The 27,843-nt window shown below is 42.8% G+C and overlaps 2 protein-coding genes across 4 annotated transcripts in view; one reads left to right on the forward strand and one right to left on the reverse strand.

Moving 5' to 3' along the window:
* The window catches only part of LOC122566393 (rho GTPase-activating protein 20-like), a 177,965-nt gene extending 151,131 nt beyond the window's left edge, over nucleotides 1–26,834 (reverse strand). Inside the window, exons 1-2 of one of the 2 annotated variants that reach the window (XM_043723584.1) lie at nucleotides 26,568–26,832; nucleotides 25,650–25,957 (exon numbers count right to left, since the gene is read on the reverse strand). In XM_043723584.1, coding sequence (XP_043579519.1) covers nucleotides 25,650–25,841 — 192 coding nt within the window. In that variant the 5' untranslated portion in view covers nucleotides 25,842–25,957; nucleotides 26,568–26,832. Of the gene's footprint in view, nucleotides 1–25,649 lie in introns of both variants that reach the window. The other variant, XM_043723585.1, reaches the window with a different exon arrangement.
* On the forward strand, nucleotides 13,690–17,304 carry LOC122566396 (tubulin polyglutamylase TTLL4-like). 2 transcript variants are annotated; one of them, XM_043723593.1, is made up of 5 exons: nucleotides 13,690–14,313; nucleotides 14,536–14,942; nucleotides 15,322–15,712; nucleotides 16,186–16,677; nucleotides 17,228–17,304. In XM_043723593.1, the coding sequence occupies exons 1-4, from the start codon at nucleotides 13,690–13,692 to the stop codon at nucleotides 16,645–16,647; spliced, it is 1,884 nt and encodes a 627-aa protein (XP_043579528.1). In that variant the 3' UTR covers nucleotides 16,648–16,677; nucleotides 17,228–17,304. The 2 variants fall into 2 exon arrangements, with proteins under 2 accessions (XP_043579528.1, XP_043579527.1); XM_043723592.1 differs by lacking the exon at nucleotides 17,228–17,304 and having other exon boundaries at nucleotides 16,186–17,044.
* Nucleotides 26,835–27,843: the final 1,009 nt, after the last annotated feature.

The following is a 27,843-nucleotide window of genomic DNA, read 5'->3' on the forward strand; positions in this document are numbered from 1 at the left end:
TGATATTGTCTCGCAAGACGAATGCGCTTACGAGAGAATAGACGATGGATGGCTAATACGTTTTGTCAAACGTTCGGTAAGAAAAGGCGAGAAAATAGAAAATATTTGAAATTTCAAGGACACGGATATCTTTTAGTTCTCGGGACTCGATCAGCAGCGATGAGAATCGATCGCGTTTTGTCGTATTTTTTCTTAATCTTCCGTCCACGATATTTTCCTCGTTGATTATTCTTTCTCGCAGATTGGCAACGCCTATCGTAAGAACAAACACGATTGGCGAGGGGTTCCAAGTTCACAAGAATGGAACGTGGTACTCAGTCGGCGACGAAAGTATAAAAAAAAATGAATTCATTAAGAATGGTGTGATATGAAAGGGAAAAGTCACTCAGTGCGTGTCGATTGACCAATTTTTTGGTCATCCTGGTTACCTTCGTTACCGCTCGTTACAACTATCTTCGTACACTTACGTACACTATCGCACTCAACTGCGATTCTTCCAAGATTTTAGATTCGAATTTTCTTCGACTTTGAGAAAAGTTCGTTCTTGTCGATCGAGTCTCTCGGAAGCGAAATCGAACAACTCCGCTTTTCGTCGACTTATCATCTCGTTACACAAGGACACCGATTAACGTTCGATCGTCAAGAACAAATGGCATATTTCCGTAAGTTCATTTGTCGTCCGATATTATTAGATGTTCAATAAATTGCATCATAAATCGCATCGATAAGCTCCTCCTTTCTATAAATCGTTCGAAACGGAAAGAGGAAAGTCTTGTAAGATATAAGACAATATTACTGGAGAATCTTGCAACGATATATCTTTAGACGCAATTACTGAAAACTGGTTTGCAAGTGGATTAGAAATTATTGTCACACTGTCGTAATACAGGTCTCGCTGATCTAATTAGTAATTAGCAATTACGCTGGCTATAGTTAGTTGGCGACCCGGACGAACGATCGTCGGTGCATTTATTACGCTCATAGCGTCGCGAGGCCGGTACGCTCAGCGACTAATCGATAAGAAGAGGTACTTACATTTGCGCATAACTTTGCAGCGAAAACCGTATCGCGTAATTAATGCGACAATCTTGTATAGTGTAACGTCGACGTGCCAATTATACTTTATTAGCGAGTACGATTCTGTCTGTTAATCTGGACGGATAAACCGCGAATCAGACGAACGAAAACTTCTCGACAAGTTCGATAAAGTTCCTTCTTAATTAAAGTCTTCGCTAACGCGTGCAAGTTCCACTAAGAAATTGCCGATTCACCACTCTTTTTACCTTTCAATTTCTTCATCGATAATCCATTCCATCTCAGCTTCGAAAATTCTTTCCAGCGTAAGATTTGACTTCTAATCACGATCTATTGACGATAGCAATCGCGCGAACGAAAGATCGTTCGCGACGATCTGGAACTTTGGTAACGAGTCGCGCGTCCTAACAGAGAATTTTTATCTGGAAGTTTTTCTCGAATTCCACGCAAATCCGCGAGCGTATCGCGCGCGGAATATGCGTACGGCTGTCACGTGGAGCGGAGGGAAGGAATTTCTTGAAAGGTTATCGGGTGAACGAGAACTAGAGGGCTTTACGACCGAGTGAAATAATGTAGAACGGGGTGACAACGCACGCGAGACGATAAATCGTAGCTCGACACGAACCACTGCGTCGATGCCATTTTTGTTTTCTCACGTGGACTGAACAGCGATCAAACGCGATCTCCGTTCTGCTTCCGTTTCTATATTTCCTTCTTCTTCTCTTTTCATTCATAAATTGCCAAGTTGCCGCGTAAATTAGAAAATTGAAAGAACAAAAGGAGCAATTTACGTCGCGTAAACGCTTTGAAATTTCACCAGCGTCTGATTCATTTTTTGTAATACGCGTTCAGTTTCTTTCACGAGCCACTCCATTAGATCGTCGAAGATATAAATCTTTGGCGTTCCGATCGAATACAAAGTTTTCTCGCGGATTATCGTCCATCTCGATGAATTGCGCACAGGCGAATAACCGCAGCTCTATTTTCGTAAGCACCGATAATCGATCGACGTCTTTCCTCCATCGATACTATTCGACATTCCAAGTTCTTTGGCGGATATTATCGTATTACTTCGCGCCACGCCGTGTACCATGGCCGACTTAATACGTAGACCGGGGATAAGCAAATGCCCGTAGCAATTACTCACTCAACTTGAACCGCGATCGCTTGTAGATCGATAACAAAGGTTACACGAACGCTTGATCCACTATTATTATGTTATTATTACGAACTGGCTCGCACTCCGGCACGAGGAGAAGCTACATCGGCACTGTATTTACCTGTAGGAAGATACGAGCTGCGGGTACATGCATTGTATCAAGATCTCAAAAATTAATTTGCTTCTAATTGCGAAGCAACCGTTCATTTTCTGTCCTTATCGCCGTCTCGAATGATAAAGCGAGGATCGAAACCGCTTCTATTCGTTTCGATCGAATAGAAATATCGCGCTGAGTGAAACCTCGAGTCGCGCGTGTAATACGTAAAACGTACGAAAGTAAATAATACTACGTTTATAAAATTTCTACTTCTTTCCGACCGTGCATGTGTTACTACGCTGAACAAGTTATTACCGCCGAACCAAGCTGAATCGGAAGATTTCCTCGATTTCATACCAGCCTGTGAAATCTCTTTGACTCTCGAGCGATTATTGCCTGTTCGTGTATCGACATGAAATAGCGTCTGGACGATCTAACTTTGAATTCCAACGCCGTATACCTTCTTAGTTCGCGATGACAAGGTCGAAAGTTGGACAGCTTGGTCGCGTCGATGAATATGCGTATCGATATGATCGAAGGTATGCACGGTGTAACCATATTAGCGAACAGTCGATATATTGTGCGCACGAGCCGATATACGTGTGTATATTAACTAATATGCAAGATCGCTTTGGTCAGGGACGCACGCGCATCGTTCCATCCAATCAGAACACAGATTCGATTCTCGATCTTCGTCGCGAAGAAATTAATTCGTGCCGATACACGAGGATAATTTTATCATTCCTGTGGCGAACACGATTACGCAAGATTACGCGTATTTCAATTCCGATAAGCCCAATTACACGAGCAACGTACGCGAAAAAGAAAAACTCGCGAATATCTGGACGTAGGTTCGTCATCGGTTAGACCGAACGATTTCCCACGAACGTGAAAACAGATGCGTATAGTCGGACACGAATCTGCAAGCTTGTAATAGGAGAAACGTGCCTGGTATACCAGTGGATAATGGGAAATCGTGGAGTTAATAAGTCAACGCTAATTATACGCAATAGCGCGAAGATAACTGCTGCTCCGCTTGGATTTATGATTTCGACGAGGAAGGCTCCTCGAGGCACAGAGTCGAAGAGTAAAATAAAGGATGAGAGAAAAAGAAAAGAATCGACCAGAGAGGATATCGATTTGTGTTCGATAAACACGACTGAAAATTAATTTCTCCTACGGCGATTCTAGTCAATGCGTATTACGTATACGATTCACGAACAGCTTCGTCAGCTTGAACCATAAATTACCGGTGAAGTCGATTAAAACGTCTGACGAGTAGGAAAGCCGCTTTATCTCGACTCCATTGACGAGCGACCAAACCGATGATGATTCCACGCACAATGCCAGTCGCATTTGCATAAAAACGTCTCGTGCAAACGCATAACGTCCGATGAAATCTTCCAAGTCCTTGGTATCCTTCCTCGGCTTATCCAAAAAGTTTCGACGGATTTTTCGCGGAAACACTCGACTGTGAGTCCAACCGTATCTCTACGAATCTAAGCTAGAATTAGACAGAGCATTCGAGGCGATCGATGGTTTCTCGGAAGATTGACGCACATTTCAACTGGTTGGATACAAATCACACGGTGTACGGACGTACGTCTGAAACGATGCAGGAAAGGTTTATGGAAGACACGCACGAAACTAAACACGTATAGATTACGTAACGCGTGGTAAATTTAGAAGATCGAGCCGATAAAGCAGACACAGCGTGATTTTCTGCGCGAGCGACCAACACGATGCATCGGCGCTCGATTAGTGGAACGGATGGCACGACACACTACTAAATGGATTTGCATAAAAATGTCTACAACGACTGCATAATGCGGCTGCAGTTTACCTCGAGAGACCTTGACGGCGTGAGACCTTCCTGACATCAACGGATACGTGAAAGCTGCACACGTGCCTACACACTTTTCTATGCCTCTCTTCTTCGACCCTGACGCAGATCCAAAAACGAGAATCTCCAGCTGTTTCGAACCGCGATCTCGCTTGTCGAAGATGCGATGGAATTCCAGGGAAATCTATTCTCACGTGTAATTTCACACGCGAGATAAGAGACGATCCTGCACGAACGGTGCGATTATGGAAAAATTCTCACCGATTTTTTGATCGATCAAGCGTAAACAATACCGACGCTATTACCGATCTCTCACAACCACGGTTGCGAACTCCTCATCCGAGAATATTGAGACGTACTCGAGAAGAACGAGGAATTTCTGCCGCTTCATCTGCGGAATCGACGTGTCACGAACGACGGCTAACAAACAATCGGTTCGACCGATAGGATACGCGAGCCAAACGACGATCGAGTCCATCTTTTCCCAATTTCGTGGAGAGAGGTAAACGATCAAACGCTTTGATTTTCGAAAAGCAAATGACCTATTTCCACGAGTTTGTTTGTCGCAAGAACGCGACATAAATAACAGCAAGCTCCACGTCGAATAGAAAGAATAGTTTGTAACATCGTCGCTTTTCTCTGCTTCGCAGTTTCTGAATCAATGTGACTTCCGAACGAGTCACACGTGTTACGAGTATAAGATGGAAATTCATAAGCTGGTATCGATGGATATTAACGCGGTATCGGTAGCAAGATCGAAGCAAGATCGAATCGATCGATTATCCGTAGAATATCAAACAATCGTCGATCACATCGTAATCGCCTGTCGTGGGTTAACGGAACCGCGGTGAACGATCAAAGCGATCGTTTAAAGCAGTGCACGAGGATCGACTGGCAATTTTCCCGTGACAACGCGTACACCTCGACCGATTTCGTGAACCAATGCCACCTGGATACGCCATTTTGAAAGTTAGCGCTTTTTAAATGCGACCTACGTAACGTATCGGAAATAGACACCGATCGGCGTACCACGAAACCGCAAGAAAAGTTGCCAGCTTCTCAAGACTCGGAGCGGATAACGTGCGCTCGCGGTTGGGATCTGCTTTGAACCGTATTCGATCCGTCTTCCAGTTGCTCCAGTACTGGTATTCGTTCCACTATACCAATGGCGATGGCCTTGACGTGTTTCTTGCCTTTGACGCGCTCGTATCTCTCAACATGGAGAGAGATTGACAACTGCTTCGACAAATCGGTGCCGACCGCGTTCCTAACTGCCTCCTGTGTGTTCTTCGATGCCATCGATCGATCGATCGATCGATCGATCCATCGAGACACCATTCATAGACCACATGTTCCACCACACAAACACAAGATTAAGCTGATACAGTTTTTCCTTGGATCGTTTCTTCGTGTAAATATTCGCTTTAACATCGGTACGATGCGCGTGGTTATTTTCAACACCTATTCAATCTTTTTCGGCGGTCAAACAACGAAAATATCTTCGGCTGACCTTCTTCGTTCTCTGCAGAGAAACGTTTGTCATTTCTTAGAATCCATAGTATTCTTATTTTGCACCGAATGAGAAATCGAGCGGAAATTTTCGTATTCGAATATAACCTCATCGTGCGGAATACGGGTTACCGTTGTTAGAGAGTATCGCTTTCTCGAATCCGTTGTCTTTTCTCAATTGTAAGTCGATGCGGAAGATGACCATAGCGGATCATTGCTATAGCGACAATGCAATAGCGAGTACCTCTGGTACCGTGCTACACTCTGCCTTCCCAAAATTTCATTCGAAAACTTTCGTAAAGCCTGCGTGATGTATCTTTTATTTATACGCTTGCATTGTGCAACTGTGCCTTTATGCGTAATAAATAATGGAACGATTGGTACCAACCATTGATAAATTACAAAAGTCGAACATTTTCTCAATTTCAATGCACCTTGGATTATGTCTAATTGTAAGCTTCTAATCGTAAAAAGATATCAATCGCACGAGTACTTGCATGATTCAGTGTACAGTGATACAACGACGCGTGAATCACGCGCACGAAACGAATAAACAACGATATAATTCGTTTGTTCATGCAACAAAGAATTCGATAGACCGTTTAAGACCGTTTAATCGCTACAACGATGTTCTTTTTTTTTTTTTTTTGCGTACAGTAGGTGATAAACATGCAACACGATCTACGATCGGTGTCCGTTACGATAAATGCATCTGTTCACCGGGAAGTAAATTATTAAATGTTCGCCACGCCTCGAGTTCCGCGCGAAGCGCATACGAATCACGTTCCGTGGAATTTACATATTAGGTCGTTTCGCGTGGTCATTACCTGAAAGTCAGACAGAGGAATATATCGTCGTACCTTCTAGTATTCTCGGGCCGCGATGGAATTATTTTTAATTGAACGGGCAAAAAATGGAAAATAAAATACGATCGCGATATTTCATCGTCGGTATCGTAGGATCGCGAAGAAGTTGAGCATAAAAGACAAGCGTAACGCGTATTCATTCGGATTCCACGTAAATAGTACGTCGCCGATAATAAATCGTTGAATCAACGAGAAAGAGCTAACGAAGCGACGCTCGCGAGTCTTTCATAAATGGATTAATTCAAACTGAAACACGATTGGTGGAATTCATCCTCCTCCATCGAGCTTGTTTAGAAAAAAGGCTGTTGAATATTTATGCTTTCGCACTGATGTCTTATTTATCAACGCGATCGAATTCCACTTGTACAAATACCAGGCAACGTAACACGCGATTCCGCTTGCAGACGATACCTTGCATTTCCTATTTTTTCGCGAACAAGCGATTTTAAAATTCAATACTACGATTCAGTACTTCGTTTGTACAACGCGCATCTTGCTACTAACATACCGCAACTCTGTTCTTCGAAACTGTTCCGAGGACAAACGGTTTATCCGACCAAGAGTTCTTATATTAGGAGAATCCACCTGCCACTATTTCTATTATGTTTGGTTCGCATAATAGAAATTTACATTCCAATAATTAGATTCAGTCGGTAGAAGTTCGACTAATCAGATGTTAACTAATACTTTGATTTATCGATAAATGAAGTTCAACCGTATATCTTGAAAGAGATAATCGCGTGTTTTTCTTTCCTTCCTTGTCTATATTTTCAAGAAGAAAAAATATACACCGAATCTCATAGTTGAAAACGGTTTCGTAACGGATCAGTGTCGAAACAGTTTTATTAAGAAAGGGTCACTGTATGCGAAACATCGTTCAACGATCACGATCCTCGTTAAATGCGTTAACAAAATATTCGCCTACGCGAGAGACCCCTCGATTCCTCGATGCATATCTATGAGCTTTCGTCCGGCTAAATAAATCCGCGATGGTTCGTTTGTCTTTGCTAAACAATTTCAACGATGCAAAGGTTCGACGGAAACGAGGTCAACGAATAGAGCGAGCTCTCGCACCGTTCCGAGCGGTGCATTGGAAATTATGCTCTCACCTGCCCGAGGGCGGCTATCGAAACACGATGCCGATGATAAATCGACCGCATCGACGTCTCGATAATAATAATTCACGCGATCGTTACGTGCCCGGTTATTTTCTTCGTTAACGTTCGCGATCAATGGAAAAATCGAATCATCGTTCCGAATGCGTGCTCTATGCGGCTTCTCCGTAGAAAAAGATCGCGTCGGTCGACGTCGTATTTTTCTTCTTTTTCCGCCAGACGTTCTCGTTTCGACGTGCCTGCCAGGAAACGCTGCTATTCGTTCGCCTTTTGGAATCGCATTGATTCTTTGACGCGGTTGGAAACAGCGTGCTGTTTGGCTGTTTCGAAGAATTCGCAGATCGAAAGCTAAGAAAGGAACGATTCGAGTTAAACTTTCTGCCATCCATTCTATGAGAAATCGTTGGCCTTTCTCGATAACGAGTTCCTTCAAGCAGCTTCCAGACGCTTGCAGAGTGGTTTAATTTCGAGTTTTAATAACGAGTCTCGTCAAGACCGTAGCGAACAACGACCAAACTATACTACGTTTGTTAAACGAGACAGATGGAGACGAACGTTCCGGTAAAATTGAAAATTACTTCGATGTACGAGCTGTAACGTTGCTTTATCGAGAGAAAGAAACTGTTGCTTCGCGATCTTTACTCGCGAAATTTGTAGTTCCTCGCAAGTGTGGACGAGGCTAAACGCGTGAACCATCGCGAGTTAATGACCATCGCCAGTTAATGACCGTCACGATCAGACGTCTATAATGGTAATAATACAGAAACCGATAGCGCAACGTCCCAAATGATTACACGATTACTCGTTAATAACGCTTTTCCTTTGTCCTTTTTCCTTCTTCTTTTTCTAATGCTCAGCGATTTTCGAAGGATTATCTTCTCTGGAAGCGTGGGACAGACTTTGGAGCGTGTTCGTCGTTCGAACGTAGTCGCGATTGTTTCTGTGCCAGCGCGAATCGACCGTTCGTAGTACGTACGTGCGTGCGTGTATGCAAGCGAGTTGCAAAATCACGAATGCACCAGGAGTGCAGAACGCGGTACAGTGAATAGTTTCAGCAAAGATAAAGAACTTGGAATAAAGCGTGGAAGGACAGAGTTTCCAAAAAGAAGTAGAACTCTGTCTGTGAATCTTCGTCGTCGGCCGTTCGGTTGCGCTTTCAAGATTTCAACTCTGTTTCGGGGAGAGAGGCGGACTGCGGTATATACGTATGTCGGCATTGCGACATCGCTAATGCATCGTGAGTACAGAATGTAGCCGTGGATGCACTGCAAAATTACGAGAATAGCGAACAACGGCTGGAATTCCCTTCTGCTTATGGAAGTGTTCGAAACGGAGCGACTTAAATCCACGTGAGAAGGGGAAGGAGGAAAACGTAGGAAAAATATGTAGATGCGAAGAGATTCACGCGGTACGTTGAACCGAATCGGACGTGAGACAAATGAATCAATGAAGACGATGCGGTCGAGCGTCTAATTGGCGTAGACAACAATCGCACTGTATTAATGAACGCAACCTTTCGACGAGGAGGAGAGGCAAAAGAATCGACAATACGCGAACAATAAACTAGCTAGTACTTTCTAGGACGCGTTTTCTTTTTTATATTGGCTTGGTCGGAAACTTTGTAACGTGTTTGATAGTCGATGATTAATGGTATGTGTTTGGTAGAAGTGAGGAAGATACGGTGGTTAAACGAGAAGTTGCATATCGAAAGAAATTGACGAGAAATATCCGGAAGTGATTAATTACTCGTGATCTCGTTTTTCAATAAGATGATATTTCTCTCGCAGTCGACGGATCTCTCTGGACCGATAAACAGTATGCAAAAAGTATGCAGTCATAATAGGAGTATAGTTAGCTAGCGTTTAATCTGACTTTTATGGAACTTTCCCAGTTACGAGGCGATTGGCTTGTAGTTTGCGTATCGATCAAGAACAGGCAAACGATGCTGAATCATAACCTTCGTTCGACTTTTTCTTTTCTTCAATTTCATCCATTATCTAAGTTAATCTAATAGTATTTTCAGCCTTGTGATAATCTAAATACCTACGCGCAAATAACCTAATGGAAGAACCAGTTTGCCGTCTGAGATTCTGTTTGTTGCACGTTTTGCTCGAATAAAGCCGATCGATTTTTAATTATGAATCGGAGATTAGAGATTTTTTCGCACGAAGAGCCAACGGATGGAACGACGGTTCGCGAGAGGACCATTCCTGACAGGAAAGCACGCGCGTATACCGATCGTCGACTGGTTGCGAAATTCCTAATGTACTCGACGCACTGACATGCGTAGCCAGTACACGCGTGCAGAATCTTCTCCTACGGACTCACGAACCGAAGGACGTTTGCCCGTCATCCAGACAATGCAACCAGAGATACATCGGGGATACGAACGTCTCGGATTGCCGCGTTTTCTCGCACGAAGCTCTTCGAATGGTGTCGTGCAAACGCTTTGAACGCGCGTCCGCGATCTCGACGACACCTCCAAGGCTTCTACATCTTTCGCACCTCTTCCATTCTTATCTGTCGCGTTTTTCTGTTCCCATCCTTCGCGCACTCGAGTTTCGCAACGCGGCCTCTTCATTAACCGCTTCGAGCGCCCTTAGAAAACCGCGGCCTCCTTTTTCGCCATTTTTCTCGCCGTGCAACTTCTCCCTTTTACAAGATGCTTGGGAATCTTCGCGAAACAGATCTCCAAGATTATATATTTTATTTGCATAAAATGGAGGAACGTGGCAGAGTTACGATAAACGTTATTTTACTAGGCTCTCCCTTCACGTATTTTTGAAACATAAGACATTTTTCGTTAGCCCTTTCACAATCCGATCCGTTCTTTTGGTCGTGGCGAGGAAATTATGTTCGACGAGAAATCGGTAACAGAATACCGTCCTTTCTTACTTTACACTTAATTTACCCGGTTTAAAGCCGTACCTGTGATAAAAGAAATAAACGATCAAGGAGTACTTCGATTCGAACGAAACTGTGGAAGATTCGAGAGACGATTTTATCCAATTGAACAACAGCATTCGTGTTACTGACACAAAGTTCGGTTTCGCAATAACATCGGCATATGCGCGAAACTAATATCTCGTTGACTACAGATTTTCTCGATCATCCAAGAAAACGACAATTGAATAACCCGAATTCGACGTAACTACGTTTTTCGAAATAGTTTGTTCTTCGAAAATTTTCTAAATTTGCGTTCTCGAAAAACGAAACGCCACGATCAATACCAGCAGAGTTAACACGACAGATTTCTACTGAAAATATCTCCGTATGGAATTCACGGCGTATTATACTCGTCACGTGAACCGTGAGAGTGTAGGAGAACGCGTGTATCACTGCGTGATTTATCATTTTATCAACGCGGGGCGTACATCGGGCGTAAAACTACCAGAATCGATATATATATATATATATATATACCGTAACGCGGTACTGAAACAAAACCAAGAGAAAGAGGGAAGAAAAAAGTGCCGGGAAGAACAATGAGACACCTCTATGGGTACCGTTTCCGATTCGTTCCCCAATTCAAGCCGAACGATAAAAAACGTATCGCGAGGCTCGTGATTTACGGTGGACCTGGTCGACTGCTAACGGTACGGGTCTCTGGGATCGTTTCGAAAGAAAACAAATGGCTGTGTATCCCTTTTACTTTGGATCTTATTTCGGAATCGCGCTAAAACTATAACGCCATATGCGTACGAAACGAATACGAACCTGGGTGTTTTGCTTAGTGGCATAAACGATTTGAACGAACACAGAAGCGTGGATGATATATAAATAATTGAGAATTAGGCAAACTTGTATCAAAGTATCGCGAATAAGCGAAAAGTGGCTGGCGAAAGTATACGATAGGCGCGCGAAGTTTTTTAACTTTGGTGAAACTAGGACAAACTCACGACAGCTTGAAGATTCCAGCGAAATTTCATACTCGAATCTGCTTCTCCTCTAAACTTTTATCGTTATTGGAAAAATTTCAAACGTCCGACGAAACTATGCTTGGAAAGGGTTGCACGATGACTGGTAGAGACACGGGGAAGTATCTCGGGAAGAATGTTTTCAGATCTTTTAAAAGCCTAGAATAGCGAAAGAACTAGGCCTGGATATAAACGACCCGGTTTACTCGCGCAGTATGAAAAGATATGTTTATCTACGGAGGCTGTATAAAGAGTGCAACGTGATTCAGCAAAAAGTAGACCATCCATCAAGAGCCGTGTAAAAGTTGCCGTGGCATCGTGGTGCCAGTAAGATCAACGCGAAACATTGTAATCATAACTAAAATAAAAAAAAAAAAGGAAAACATAATGATATATATCCAATACTTTTTCTGGCCACTTGTATATTCCGCTTAGCCAAATCCACAGATCCTACGTCTAAAGAAAAGGTTAATAATTCGCATCGTTTACCGTACAGAAAGTTCGTCGCATCGATACACCAAGTACCGCTTTACTAACTATGGAAACCACGAAACGAGAAAGATCAGAGAGTGCCGGAAGGATAGCTCGGAAGATCGTTCATCCCGCCATGTAAATCCACGCGATATCTAACATCGATGCATTATATACGTTTCCCAAGATCCAACGCTGCGCGGTTAGATCAGAAACGTACAAGCTTAGATCTCCTTAAATCAAGTATTTTCTGATATTTCTACTCGCAGAGCTCGAACACACGAACCGGGAAGCCGAAAGCGGAGAGTCACGAGGAAAGTGGTCGTTCTCGATGCCGGAAGACCGAGACGAGCTGTTTTCGCGATCGTGGATCGCGCGCGCCGCCTCTGAGTATGTAAATGCGCGTTATATCTGGCATCGCGCGAGTATTACACTCCGTAGCTAGAGCAGCAGCAGCAGCTCGCTCGCGTTTGTCCCGGGTATTGTGTGACTGGGCGCAGATTAGAGACACACGAGGCTCGCATTCCTCGCCGACCGATCGAAAGTAGCCAACCAACGGCCACGCATCGCAGCCGCGAACAATTAATCGTGCAAGATGGAAAACACAACTAACGTGCACGCAGGAATGCGCGTGATGCGCGTAACATCGACAATCAGGTCCGTGATTGCGCTACACGGGAATCAAATTAGCATCGAGCAGCATCGCCATTAGAGTCCGGACGAGAGAACTATGGAGAACGATAGGCGTATTTGCCGATCTATCTAGGACCCTCCCTGGCTCTTCTGTCTTTTTGCTTCTCCTCTTCCTCCGTAGGATTAGTCCTTCTCCTCGGATAGTTTCAAAGCATTGGTTAGTTAGACTAGTTCGAATAAACGTCCAGGTGCCCTTTCCAATCGCATAGTCGAATTATTACGAAATTTCGATTTATTTCCTAACTTTGCGATCAATCGTAATTGCCACTCAACCGTTAAGAAACTACAACTAAAAATTCGCTTCCCGCAATTTTCTTTCAGAAGGAACGAAATTTGAAGTTTCCTTGGAACATTGAATTTCGATGAAATTATGATATATTTCGTTTAAGATGCGTGCCATTAGAGACGACTGGCGTGGAGCGAATAATCCGGAGAGAAGCGCGTGTGTTCGCAGTGCATGTGGCGCGCGTTACGCGCATAAACCAACCCCTGCTTGTGCAGCCGCGTGTTTACCGCGTCCGAGCGCTCTGCCGAGCAAGATAAACGCGTGGCTGGCACGCAAATGCGGAAAGCCGTCGAATCAATCGCAGCATTGTTCGCGACGCGGTGATAGGAAATAGAGCAACAGAAACTTACTTAATGGACACCCCCGCTTTTTCGTTCCGTACGTCTAATCGCGAAGGAGAAAGAGAGCGGAGAGCGTGGTTCGAATCGGAGACGCGTCTCCTCGACGTTAGGTGAACGGGTCGGATTTTTTGGCGACGCTTCGCCGTATCAGGGTTCCACGGTTTTATAACACGGCTCGTCGCGTCGGCGTATTTCACAAATTTATCGAGTATCGAGCGTGCGAACCGAAACGAGTTTCACGAACAACTTCAACCCATCTAACGAACGTTCGATTATGGAGTTCTATAAAAATTCCCAGTGCAGACATACACACTGAACGATAATGAACGCAAAATTTACGAGTATACCGATAACACGATGCAGGCTGACCTTGGCCATCCCAAACCACGGAAATTCGAATGCTCGTCAGGTCGATGCGCGGCCACCAGTACCTCCAATGGTTGCATAATTAACCTTAATTCAGACTCCGACGAAGAATGGTTGACGTACGAAAAACTGACGGAGATAGTTTTCCTTCGTTCCAAGGCGAAATCAACCGATCATCGACCCGCGTTCTCACGTAACAATCCTAAAAGATCGCAAGCTAAATCCGCGAACGTTATACGACATCAATCGGTGAAATTAACGAAGAACAAGAGCATTGTTCTGAAAAATGCGACTCAACCGGTTGTTTTCGATAAACGGGCCGATGGAGATAAGGCTACCGAGAATGTTTCGCCACTGCCGTTGAGGGCAAGCCTTTTCCCTCGTGTCTCGCCCTACGTTCTTTTCCAAAGTCACGATCATATACCTAAAAAACTGCCGAAAGATTTTGCTCGACTTCTTAAATGGAAATTTACCACATCTATGCCTAGGGTTTTAATCAAAATCTTAATCAGTTCTGGATACCAAGTGGTAAATAAAGGGACTGACTGGTCCGGTGTTTGGAGCTTATCCAGTAAAGACACGGCGAGATATCAACGTATGAAAAGCTTTCAAAAGGTACGAATTAAGTGAGAAGATTTTTGGAGGAAAAGAAAGATCTATATAGTTCGTAGTAAATCTATCAATACGTACTTCTAGCGAAATAGTTTAATCGTCGTGTTCAGAGTTCTTTAACAACCATTTTAATGACGAATTGAAACATTGCTAATGTTAGAAAAGTGGAACTAAGATTTCCGATATAATTGACTCGATTCCAATGAAATTTATGTTAAAAATCAGATGAACAACATACCAGGATCTGAAAATATAGGCAACAAGGACCTGTTATGGACGCACTTGAATAGAATGTCACAAAAGTTCGGCCCTCAGGAATATAACTTTATGCCAAGAACGTACGTACTGCCGAAGGAGATACAGAAATTCGAAAGCATGTGGAGCAGACACGGTATGGGTACCACGTGGATAATTAAACCGCCGTCAGCGGGTCGTGGCCAGGGTATCAAGATTGTTAATCAATGGTGGGAGATACCAAAGTGGCATTCGGTAATCATTCAACGATACATCACCAGACCGAAACTCATTAACGGCTTGAAATTCGATCTGCGAATTTACGTTCTCCTAACAAGCATTAACCCGATGAGAATTTATGTCTACAAAGAGGGCTTGGTTCGTTTCGCCTCGGTCAGGTAATTCGACGACCCTAACTTACTCGATATTTCATCGATTTTCACGATAATGATCAGAACCTGATTTCGTTTCGTGATTTACATAAGCGTTGCGAACAGCGAGAGGCAGATTTATTCGAGTCGATTAAACTTCGGCGTCTTAAAATTTAATTTACCGCTTTACTTGGAACAATCAAATTTACATATTACGAGATACTCGGCTTTAATCGCGTTAGCTTTAAACTAGCATCGATCCATAACAAATAATCAATCATTTTCAAACGTGGATCGTTCAAAAACGATTCATAACGATTCAAATTATAGTTCGATCCGAGTATCCCGTTCGCTGAAATAATTCTACTTTATCCTATACTCTGTTAAAACGATGGTAAATATGTAGATACGTTCGTGGAGCGAATCTAAACGACAAATACATGCACCTGACCAACAGCAGCGTGAACAAACAAAATCCAGCGTACGTAGTAAGCGATGGAGTGAATTCGTTCAAAGGACACAAATGGTCCTTGGCGAGTTTATGGTCGTATCTGAAGCAGGAAAGGGTGGACGTCGCTGACCTATGGTCTCGGATCAAGGATATCATCGTTAAGACTTTCATATCCGTGGAATCGAGCATGAACGCGACTATTTTACAGAGTCTGGTCTCCAGTTACACCTGTTACGAATTGTACGGGTTCGACGTACTTCTCGACGAGGGTTTAAGACCGTGGTTGCTCGAAGTGAACATTCTACCGTCGCTGCAGACAGACTCGCCACTCGATATCGCTATTAAGGTACTTATGATTCAAATGGATGTTCGCCGGCTAACTGGAAATTAACGTCTACCATCGCGGTACTAACTTTCCCATAATGAAGAGTCAGACCCGCGGATAATTATATCCAAACGCGATCGCATACTACATGTACGCTTTTGTCCATAAGTCACTTTTTCTCCATAAGTCGGACACTTTTTGAAATATGTGAAACAATTGTCAATACGATACGATTTTAATAAAATAAAATACTGTATATATCATAGTTTTCAAAATAAGCGTAATCAAAGGGTATCCTAACGCTCGTGGTTGGTAGCTTGGTTTCTTCGCGCTTGTCATCAGTTAATTTCGAACTTTCGAATTCCTCCGCAATGATGCACGAAAACCGCGCGCGAGACACGCGATAAATTATTTATGGTCAGGTCGATTGAGTCACGCGTGTCATAAGCAACGATTATTAACATCGTCTGGCTATGATTTTTATCGTTTTGCAGGGCCCTCTGGTGAAAGACGTGTTAAACGTGGCTGGCTACCAAATCCCCAAGAACGAGCAAATTTCGAGCAACGGTGTTTGCAATAAAAAGTACGACTCGATCGCCCATAATTACAGATTGTACAGCACGGCCTTGAACCTTCCTGAGAAAATGAAACAGAACGAAATCAACGCGATGCAGACTCGCGACGAATACCTGGATGGAATCCTGCAGAATTTGACGAGGGACGACCTGAGGCAGCTGATCCGCTACGAAGACGAGCTCAGTCAAGCTGATAACTTTGAGAAACTATTCCCTACCAAGGATTCTTATTTGTATTTCAAATTCTTCGAGGTCGAAAGATACTACGATCGATTACTGGACGCCTGGGAATATCGTTACTCCGATAACAGAAAGGAAGGAATTCGTAGACTGCAACGACATTGCGAAACGATGCAGCACTTAGATCAAGCCACCGATTGAACACAAACTTTGTCGTTCGTTCGTGCTTCGGTATGGAAATTATCGTGTTAATACGCCACTGAAATCGCTTCAACACTAATTAAAATAATTCACACGGAGCAAGGTCACTGGCGTGACGCGTTTACTTTCTGACGTAACGTACACGCCTGTTCCCAAGTATATTCGTAAGGGTATTTTCTGGTTTCTTATAAAATCGTTTAAATCACGAAGCGAATGATTAACCGATCGTGAGTCTGAACTCGTTCGAGCTAACGCTGAATATATGAATTCTTTATTTATGTTAATTTATGTTAACAGATAATAATAGTCAAAGGCATCGATAATACCCTTGTTCAATTTCCAAGTTCAATCTCGCTTTCTACGAGCGTCCTTAAGAAAATATAAAAGCGAAGGAGACGATAGAACAGCCCAATTGCGATTACGTAATTTTGTTTTGAAACCTTCCTTCGTTCATATTCCCAGGAATTACGTCGAGTTTATATTTTCTTGCTTATCGCGTATTCTGCGCGACTGGATAAGTACACGGCTACTGTTTCTTGATGAACGATTAACACGCTAATCGCGACTACTTTAATCGTAGATTATTTTGTCTTCGGGGACATCCGATGTCAAAGGAATTCGAGAAATCCGACGAAACCTTACGCCAGTTAATCCACCTTAGTCGAGGGTTACGCAACGCCATAACCGCAAGGTACTGTAAGTCGTTTTAACTATATCGGTCACGTTGACGTCATTCATTCGCCGTTTACAACTTCCACTGAATAGGAGTATCCGTTTCCACGAAGAACTTCCTTTATCGAATTACGCGTAACTCAATTTCCCTTTCGAAATAGTAGCGCTTTGAGCGTTGCTCTTAAGATGACGCGATCAAATGACGAAAAGACAAGTACTTGATACATCGCCGCTCGAAATTATTCGCCTTCTTCCTTGTTTTTGTATGCACCTCGTTACGTTCAAGCCCCGCGTCTCACGATGAGTCGACTTTCTTTACACAGATGGGTAGCTTTGAAATAATCTTATCGTTTCGTCCATTGTTTAAGCGCTCCTGTCGTATAGTCAAGTTAATTTAGCCACGATGATAATTTGTCGAGAGATTATGCAGCCAAAATTACACGGTTGCGCAAATACTTTGTAGCCAAGACCGCCTCGGGTAAATAAAGAAACGCGCAATGTGTCATTTAAATGGAACGAGAGTCACGCCAAGGAAAATACTAGTTTAAATTGAATAATATTCGCGTTGCACAAGCAGCCGCATTAGGGATAATTTGCGAGGATGCTAAACATTTATACGCGAATGATTATTTGTGACAAAAACTAGGCAACGTTCTATGCTTTGGTTCGTAGCTTTCGAGTTGCCTGCGTACGTCGATGGCCAGTTTCACAACAACGCTCCAATGCATGCTTTATCCGCATGCAAATGGCAAAAGCAAACTATTCTTGTTGCCGGTCATACGCTGAAAAACGTGTTCATAGGAGTTTTTCCACTCACTGTGTAGGAACTTTGACCCTTAATTACAGACTAGTCGCCTTTCGGACGAATACATTTCTATTTCGTTAACGCGATTCAGCAGGGAACGTTGAAAGCTGCAACGTTCGAATATCTTCCATAGCGAACAATTTCGCTAAACAAGTATACGCGTATCGCCCGACGAATGATAATAATTACAGTTCGATTCGATACTGATATTCGTATTACGTCAATTTCTATATAGCACGGTAACGTAATAAGTACGTGGAGCTAGCAAATGATCCGAGAGGCTACCGATCTGTAATTAAGGAACGACGTTAATATCTGGTCGATACTTCGAGAAAGCAATTCTACAACGCGATGGAATTCGTCGACTCGTAATTATTCGATGGAACGCATTTAGCGTGGTCGCGTTGGCGATAATTTCGATCGGTAACGCGCTCGTCGCTTCGCTCGAAGGTGACGTAAGTGGCCAGTGAAAGCTCTCCGCGGGCTTCAGAAACGTGAATCACTTCCTGAAAATTCCGTAGACGCGGCATCCAGCGGTTTTCAGTTCATTCAGACGAGTGTTCTCTCGAATCTGTCCGGCTGCTCGTCACATGCAACCTACTTTTCTCCTCGGCGACTGCACGTGAGCATCGCGCTTTAACGCGCCGCTATTTTATCCGTCTCGCGCGTTACGCATACCAACTTATCAACGACGCAAGCCACTGGCTCCCACTGAGACTTTTTACTCGACCAAGGCGGAAAGCTGCCCGAACTTTCCTTCGTTAATCCGCCCAAGTAATTATTCTATGCGATTCTAACTCGACCACGGTTTAAAATATTAAACAACGGCCAAAGATTATTATCGCATCGGAAACGAAATAGGTTCGGGAACGACAGGCGGGAAAACATCTTAAAGTGCAAAGATATATAGCTATGCGAGAGAATACACACGAGAATGGAACCCTGAAAGCTATTAAACGTTAAAAGATACCGGCTTTATTGACTCTCGTAAACGTTTCGCTGCAAATCCTTGGAAATACAAGCGAGAATTCTTATAACGTTTTCCTCAGAGTTCCTGTCGCGTTCAAGAATTTCGGTAGGTTCCACTAATCCTTAACGACGCGCTCTTATCGAGGCTGTTTATCCCAATTTGTGTACCTTTCCTGCTTTGCGATACCTGTGAGGCTTTTTAGTCTGGAAAACACAGATAGAAACTCTAGAGTGAAGCGACGACTAGATAAACGGTGTTCGGTCTAGTTCTAGAAACATCGGCAGCGAATTTGCCAGACACGATACGATCGACCAGAATTATCTGTTTGCGGTCATATTTTATTTCTCTTGCTCTTAATACGTAAAATTGATTCTTTTACGTCGACGTTTCATTTATTCAATCGCGAATAGCCTTTGAATCGAACTTATCGAATATAAATTAGTCGTAACGAGACGTTCGATACAACTTGAATCGCAAAGAGTCAAACGATATTAAAAAAACGCACGGACAGATGTCGTTCGCTTTCTTAATCTTAACGACAGATCATCGTTCTGAAATTATTTTTTCAAGCAGATACGCGTGTTCCCTGTTCTTTGTCGCGGTCAAGCGTGATAAAATACTGGACTGTTTATCGTGGCTGCGTTCCGACTGTCACATTATTAGCCAGTGTACAGCTGCGTGACTCTGACAATCAGAGCAGAATGAGATCTAAAATTCGCGATCTCACGAATGAATCCACTCGAGTCCGCTTAATTACGACACTGTAATCGCTAGCCTCCGACGTTCGGAACAATCAGCTGTATATGTACAACTTTCGGAATTCTCGGTTACATGGGCAAATCAAACCGCATGACAAGCGTATATCAGAGAAAGTAAAACGCAACAGGTAAAACGGAAATAGGAAAGAGCGTGGCCCAATTTAAATATCTTTCTGGAGTTTAGTTAAACCTACCGGCTTATCTCTCGGTCGCCTACTTATTTGGCACACCGTGTATTTTCACCGAAATCCTCGTTACGTTATTCGCGTTAATATCGTGTTCTCACTGGCTTCGACTAGAATCAAACACGCGATAAATTATTTATTAAAACACGACATAGTAGCACGCCAGAAAAATTTACTTATAATTCTCAATGACAGTTGATCGTAGAATTTATGCAAATAAATAAAAAATATCGTGTTTTCTGCACAGATTAAAGCAGAGCAGTCTATGAAAATAGACCAGGTTCAATAGGAATACCGGAAATTGCATTCAACGCCAGAAACAACAGACGTTTCTACCGTAGCAAAACGACACTCAGCGCCGGTGTTCTTTGTCTCTGACTGACGTTGACTCATACTATAATCCTACAATGAGAACAAGACGTGCATGCACGGCAAAGGAAATCTGTTGTGCATTCACGACGATGATAATTGATAGGTGTTGGACGAGGATGGAATCGAGAGCGGCTAAATGGAATCGATTCAACGACGGGATAAACGGTTAATCAAACGAGATTTATAGCGATTGGAATCTAATTCGAGAATACTTTCGTTCATTCGCTAGATTCGTCATTTACGGGTCAATTGGATCGCGCGTAAAGCAGTATGTCGATGTTTAGAATTGGAATTTTTTAGGTCGTGAGAAATATTCGTGGAATGTTAGCTGATACATTGACACGATGGTACATATTTGTGGCCACGCATCCGTGCTAAACGTAACGACACTTCCACGACTGTGGTTACGGGTTAAACCAGCCTCTTACTCGGAAAATCCTCGAATTCGCGGAACCACGACAACGTAGATGTCGTTCTTTTTCGACTTTTACTTTGTGCAAGTTACACGCGGTACGGAAGTTACTCAAGCGCTAAAGTCTTTCGCCCGAACCGAATTTCCCAACTAGTTTCGCCTAGAAAAGAAAATGCGATCCACTACTCTCGCCGTCGAGTCTACAATACGGTAAAACTTGGTTCGTTGCAACGAAATTTTAATTACGTAACGCTCGATCGAACGAACACCTCTACTAATTAAATCCGCTTATCTGAGAAATCGTGGCGAAGAGAATTAACGAATCCCTATTATATCAATCGTTTCTCCGCTGATAAATTCCAGCAAATTGAGTTCTATTCTACGCGAAACAAAATTAACATTTTCTCGCGATAGAAATTACGATCCGATCGAACGCAACCAACGTTCGATTAGTCACCATGATTGATACTATCCATGGTAAAAATGCTACGGACAAGGGCAATCAGAGCGATATACCGACGAGATCAAGCAAAAGTACTTTCGTCTGTTTCCTATTCGCGGCTGTTAGAATGCGGGACTTGATAAACGAGAAGGCGCGTAATTAGCAGGAATCGACCACGAACGATCGTGCGCTGGCTATTTTCAACGCGTTCTATGTTAAACGCGAGGATATGCGGCCAATTCGAGCGCCACTTTCTCCGTTTCATTAGAAGAACCAGCGTTGGTTTCGTCAGCGCCGGGATCGATCGTCGCCTTGGTTCCTCGATCTTCGAAGTCGAAAGTGAATTTCGCGCTACACCAAGTGTCAGTGACCTTTAAACGGGTGCTCACGTGTCGATCGAGCTAAACGAGGTTCGTGATGCCACCGGTGACCGGTGTACATACCATCGGCCATAAATTCGGTGTCACGAGACATTTTATGGCGTAGTAACTGTAATTGGTCGAAGAAAGTGACTCGTTCGATGCTCGATCGTATGTACAGAGTACTTTGCTTTCGTTTATAGACCGGTTCATCTTACGAAGTATAATTGGAGCAGGATTATTGTCGACAATGTTTGAAAGAAGTTGTTAAGGTGGAGAATTCAAGGTCTTGCTTTAATAGCCGTTCGTTCACTGGCTGAGTAAATATATTGGTGCATTTTCTAGTCACGTAGTTAAATTGTTACGAAACTTTCCTTTACTTTTTTCTTCTATATAAACGTAAAAAGAAAGAAACTTTCTAAGAGATATTACGGTTCGAACGCAGCGAAATCTTACAAAGCGATTTATTCGATTCATCGTCTCCCCGTCTTACGACGATTTTTCCAAAAAATCTTCTCGACTATCCCCGTTTTCCTTTTAAATTAAATTCCATAGAATCGTTAATCGCTACCGTTAAAGAGTACCTTCAATTTAAGAAAAATGCGAGAGAATCGTAAAATTTCTGTTTAAGACGTTAAAGGTCCTTCTATTTGTACTAGAATCGTGCTTCGAAAGCTCTTAGAGTTTACGATCCAACAAAAAATCATTCTCACGCGCAATCCTGCGATATCTTCCCAGAATAACGGACACGAGTTTCTACCCTGACTAACGTGGAAAGTCATCTAATCCCCGGGTGTTTGGCCGTTAATTATTTCTGATTCGACAAGGTAATCGTACGAAGTTGCACGGAGAAAGCGATGCGTAAAATCTACATCTGTATAATGGGAAACGGCGTTGATTGAATCAGTCTCCTTTCCAGAGCGATTATACCCGGTCTCGTACGATTTATATAATAAATTACCATACAATTTACCAAAGTAATCAGCCAGCACGGCGCAAACAACGGCCGTCTAACGTAGCGATACTTCAAGATACGCGATGGAGGCCATGAACGAGCGTAAAGATCACGAAGGAGCGAAATTATTTATCGGTGGTTCGATACGGTTTTCTTGTCACCGACGAACGAGTCGACGAAACGTTTTTCTTTCGAAAGATTTTCCAACACTCGCAATCGCGTCGCTCTTATATAACGCGATGACCATTGAAATAGAACAGCCGAGCCTGCTATGGTATTGTAAAACGACGATTTAATTGCAACGTTCGTTTGGCGAAGAACGCAACGACGTGTAAATCTTTGGACGATAAAAGAGAAACGAAAAAAGAAAAGAAAGAGAAGAAAGAAAAGAAAAAAGGATTGTAAATGTATGAAAAGAGGATTGTAGAGAGGAGAGCGTTATGTCGACGGTTTAACGAGACAACGGAAAGAGTTATTTCTTCCGTAGGGATCAGGACTACAAATTATCCGGCGATTACGTCGTAAATCCCAGGAAACGCGTCTAAAGACGCGAGATCGTTCGATCAACGGCGAAAACACTTGTCTACGCCGTATTAGCATTTAATCAGGGTTTTCTGTTTATAGGTAAACGGCACGAAAGCTCGTTTGAAATAACAGTTATCCGCACGATGCAACCGTGGCTACATGTTACGCGTGCACGTGCGACTACTTTGTGCAATCAGCTATATACGTATGTGCAGGTAAAAATTGAAAAATTATCATTCCGGTTTAAACGATCGGTATCTAGTTCGCAATCGGTAGTTGTAACTGCATTATGTCGCGAGCAACATAGATATACACGATATAGATACACCCCCGTTCAAAGGTACGAGGACACGTAGATCTTTCATCATATTTTATTCGGAAATGCAAATTATCAGTAAAGTGTGTCGCGAAAGTTTGTAGAAATTATTTGCTACCGCTACGAGAGAATCGATAGGAAAGCAAAAGAATAAAGTTCCAGTTGCGCGCTGAGTGAAACTCAAAAAATATATCTCAAAATGGGAAATATTTGGAAAAGATTGCGGGAGAAACATATGAATACATTAACGACTAGAATATCCAAAATTAACATCGTAAAGCAAACGTGTTAAACGAGAAGAAATTTCCTAGGTAGAATTTTTGTAAAACATAGTGAAATTCATCTATGTTCGATTTGACAACTTTATACACGCATTTTCCATAATCAAGAAAACGTCACGCCTTTGACACGTTACGTGTCGTACGTGTAACGCGTTAAAAAATGAAACCACTGATACACGGTTCGTACCTATTTGTTTCCACCCACGCGTTCTGTCGAACACAACTTCCGATATCGTGATCGATCGCGAGATCGATACATCGCGAACGTGAACCGCTCGTAAAAGTTCGAACGGGGACAAAGTGCATTTTGTTCACCGGTAGAAAGTACTGCTATCGATCACGTTGCGCACTTTCTTTCTTACGACGATTACGTGTAGAAGTCGGCGGAGTTCAAGGAACGCCATCGTGCATACGTATATAACGACGCCTTCACTTTTCTTTTCGCGAGCTCGACGCACGCACGTGCAAACAACCATATACTATACATATATTAAAGATTATTCGGAAGCTGAGAATATTTCTCATCCTATACGATAGAGAACCGCGATACAAAATGGAAAAGAGGAAACAATGATTATTCGAAGAAGCGTGTAAAGATTCCGATCTTTGTTACCAGCTAGATTGTCAAAGAATGGAGGGAAAAGCGGTTGTGAATCAAAGCGGTTGCTGCTTTATATATATATATAGCAATTCATCGTTAACCGATCATCGAGCGTAAACGAGGTACAAATACGTAATAACGCATTTACTTACGTTAGACAGATAATACCAGAGCGAAATTCACTAATAACGTTACTTTAATTGTACAAGAGAAGCAAAGACTTACTCCACAAAATCGGTTTCAAGAACTAAAGAAGATAACAATGTCCAATTAACGAAAGAAAATTCCAGCCATTTATCGCTACACCGTCGTATCTTACTTCCTACAGCCTGTAGGCTCTGTTAATCGGAATGTTGTAAATACACGATCGAACCAGAATCCAAACATTCGTTAATTCTTCCGGAAATAATTAAGCGTATACTATATATCGTATACATTAAGCTCCGTAATAAACGTTACTCGCCGATTGCATATCGTAGCAAGAAAAGTTATCGAAAGAGTATGTACGATTTACACGCAAAGAGAAAGAGGCAAGAGCAAACGTGTACGAACACGCGAGAGAATGACGTGCAACGTTTCTATAGACCGCTTAAATACCGAAGGTAACGCCTTTTACTCCTGTATAGAATGTACGCCACCTTGTAGTCGGTGCATGGTGTACGTGTTGGTACATTAATCGTTCAAACCCTAAGCTACACGGAGAGTTTCGATTTCTACCACGGGATCCGCGTTGCTCGAATATAGGTTCGAGCTTTTCCACGATGTTACGGCGGAGATACGCGACACAGTTCGAAACAATCGGGTCTCAACGCGATACAGTCGAATCGATCCGATCGTTCACGAACTCTTCGCTAAAATATCGCACCGAATGGATCGACGCGTGTGACTCGCAAGCCAAATACCAACGACCAACGTATTCAACTTCGAATTCGTAATCACGAAGCTAAAACGACGGGATCGTTTTATTTCGGATAAGAGAAAAAAGAAAATGTGCTTTTTCGTTCCTCGTGCCACCTATGGGCGAAATCTATTCTATACTTTCTTCTCTTATAACGGTTAAACTATGATTAATCGAGTTGTCCGGAATCCATATTGATCAACTTCGCATAAATTGAAAATAACAAAAAGATGACGATGTTCTTCTTACGATAGAGACACTTATAAAAATAGATCATTTATTTTTTCAGTCTTGAAAATTAATCGCGTAACCAACGAGCACGAGGAATTTACGAAAAGTAGAGTCGATCGATTTGACTTTTAATAAACTCGGCTGCAACTTCTTACACACTAACGAGAGCTCTCATTTTTAACGGTAAATAAATAAATAGATTAAAATAGAATTTACTCACGGTGAGGTGTGTCTTGTCAGGCGCGATCGCCGTGATCTCGACTGGCCTTGGTTCAGGTGGATTCGCTTTGCTAAGAATGGCAGCTGGCATTTTCGCGACCAGAGATAGCCTCCTGGTGAGCCGTCTACCTAATTCCGCGCGTCGTCGCACCCTAACACGGGGACCGGTACCTTTGTAGCCTCCGAATTCCATCCTGAGAGACGTGTATCCTCCTTCCTTATCCCCGTGTTCCCATGCAGGCAAACGGTCGCATCTCGTGTGTCACGTGGCCGCACAGATTACACGATCGTAACTCGACGAAAGTCTATCTGCGAGTCATCAAAACTCTTTACTATAGTACACGATCGAGAACTGCGCGTACAATACGTAGGAATATTTCGATCGTCCATGTCCCCGGACCGAAACTTTCGTTTACCGTGCCTCCTGCCAGCGTCAACAAACGCATCCTTCGCGAATCATAAACACTAACGAGTCAATCCACCGTTTACCTGTTTGTTTTCAAAGATATCTTGCACACGCGTCGTCCATGCGAAATCGTCAACACGAACGCTCGTTCTGTTCGAACAGTTGTTGTTAACGGACTTCGCGGATTCGATTTGATCAACTACGACGTTCAATTCGATTCAACTCGATTCGATATGATTCGATCGAAGCCAAAGATCACTCCCGGGAGTCTCGTCGCTCCGCCAAATGAAACTGGGTCGTTGACGTATCGGTTTTTTCGAACGCGTTCAAAAACGCACAAGGGTTATACTGGTTTTAGACCAACGGTTGTCCGCAGTGGATTACACGCACGACGTAAACACTTGCTCGGATGCTGGAGGGCCGCTCTCAGTCGCGTGCACACACACCTTTACGTTTACTACCCAACATCTCTCATACTGACTACGTACACACATGCATCCTAGGCTCACATACTTATATACATTGTGGTGGAACGAGACGAAGAGAGACACAGTATGGTGCGCGCGTGCACCAGGAGATTCGATGGTATTCGAAAAGCAAAGCACGAGGTGCGGAAAAGAGAGCAGCCGGTTCTTGCTGGCGCTCGGTCTGCCTGGCGCGCTTCGACTGAAATTGAATCGCAGCAACCTCCTACCACGCGGCCCGTCACACTGCCGGCCTTCCTAACCGTCGTGCCTTCTCGTCACTCTCGTCGTGTCTTCGCTTCTACCCTACTGAACAAATCCACGTAAACAAAACGCATTTCAAAACCAGCAACCCGCGCGCACGCTCCACGATCAAACACTGATGTAACCGATGCGCGCGCGATCAATCTCAACCAATCTAACCAACCGTTAGACCAATCAAAGCTACCATATTAGAGGCACTCCACCAATTACAGGACATTGTTTATCAGCCAATCGACGATGTCGTTGTTTTGCATTTTCAAATTCCTTCTCTATATTATTATTCTTATATCGAAGTTTTCTAATCGATAGAAACGTAAAAGAATTGAGATTCTTATTATCGATTAGTACACTGAAATGAAAGAACGGATTACTGGATTAAAATCAAATGATTATGGAAATTGATATTGTTATGAATATAATTGAAGAGATATAGTCTAAATGAAGATTTGCTATATGTTTTACATATTATAATCAATTTACCAATTAATAATAGGTTGTAGAATTTTTTTAAGTTAAATAAGATGATCAGATAACGTGTAGTTTGTAAAATATGTGTACATTATTATCGAACTTGTTATTGTCATACCAGAGAAATACTAGTGAAATACTAATAACTTGTAACATATGACATAGAATTTCATTGATACTAATAATTTAATTGCGCAAAAGAGCTCGATACGTACTTCGATTTAAATGTTTTGTACATAACTGTATATTTGACATCCGTAGATGTTCGATTGTATGAGTTTTGATACAGCTTGCACATATGAGAGATAATTTTCTTTTAATGAAATCCCAAATTCCAGACGACATATTTTCTCTTAATTAGTTTATCGTATCTATGAAGATACGAGCAATGACATTTTCGAAAGTCAGTAATTCCTGAAGGTCGACGTAACGATCGATAATGCGCATATCGATTACGAAACTCGTACCCTGTAGCATTTAGGAAGCGTATCGATCAACACGCTCGAGGACAAATCGAATTCGATGATCTGTAGGTAGGAATTAACGTACGTCTGTTACAGGACGTAGGACTAAAGAATAATTTTCGAATACAC

This window comes from Bombus pyrosoma, linkage group LG3 (assembly GCF_014825855.1).
Source record: "Bombus pyrosoma isolate SC7728 linkage group LG3, ASM1482585v1, whole genome shotgun sequence".
Classification (NCBI taxonomy): Eukaryota; Metazoa; Arthropoda; class Insecta; order Hymenoptera; family Apidae; genus Bombus; species Bombus pyrosoma.

Excerpts from the sequence above, each read along its gene's own strand:
- LOC122566396 (XM_043723593.1), top strand. The coding sequence starts at position 13,690 with ATGCAGGCTGACCTTGGCCATCCCAAACCACGGAAATTCGAATGCTCG. Across the intron at positions 14,943-15,321 it reads GTTCGTTTCGCCTCGGTCAG|ATACGTTCGTGGAGCGAATC; the intron begins GTAATTCGACGA and ends GTAAATATGTAG. Across the intron at positions 15,713-16,185 it reads CACTCGATATCGCTATTAAG|GGCCCTCTGGTGAAAGACGT; the intron begins GTACTTATGATT and ends ATCGTTTTGCAG.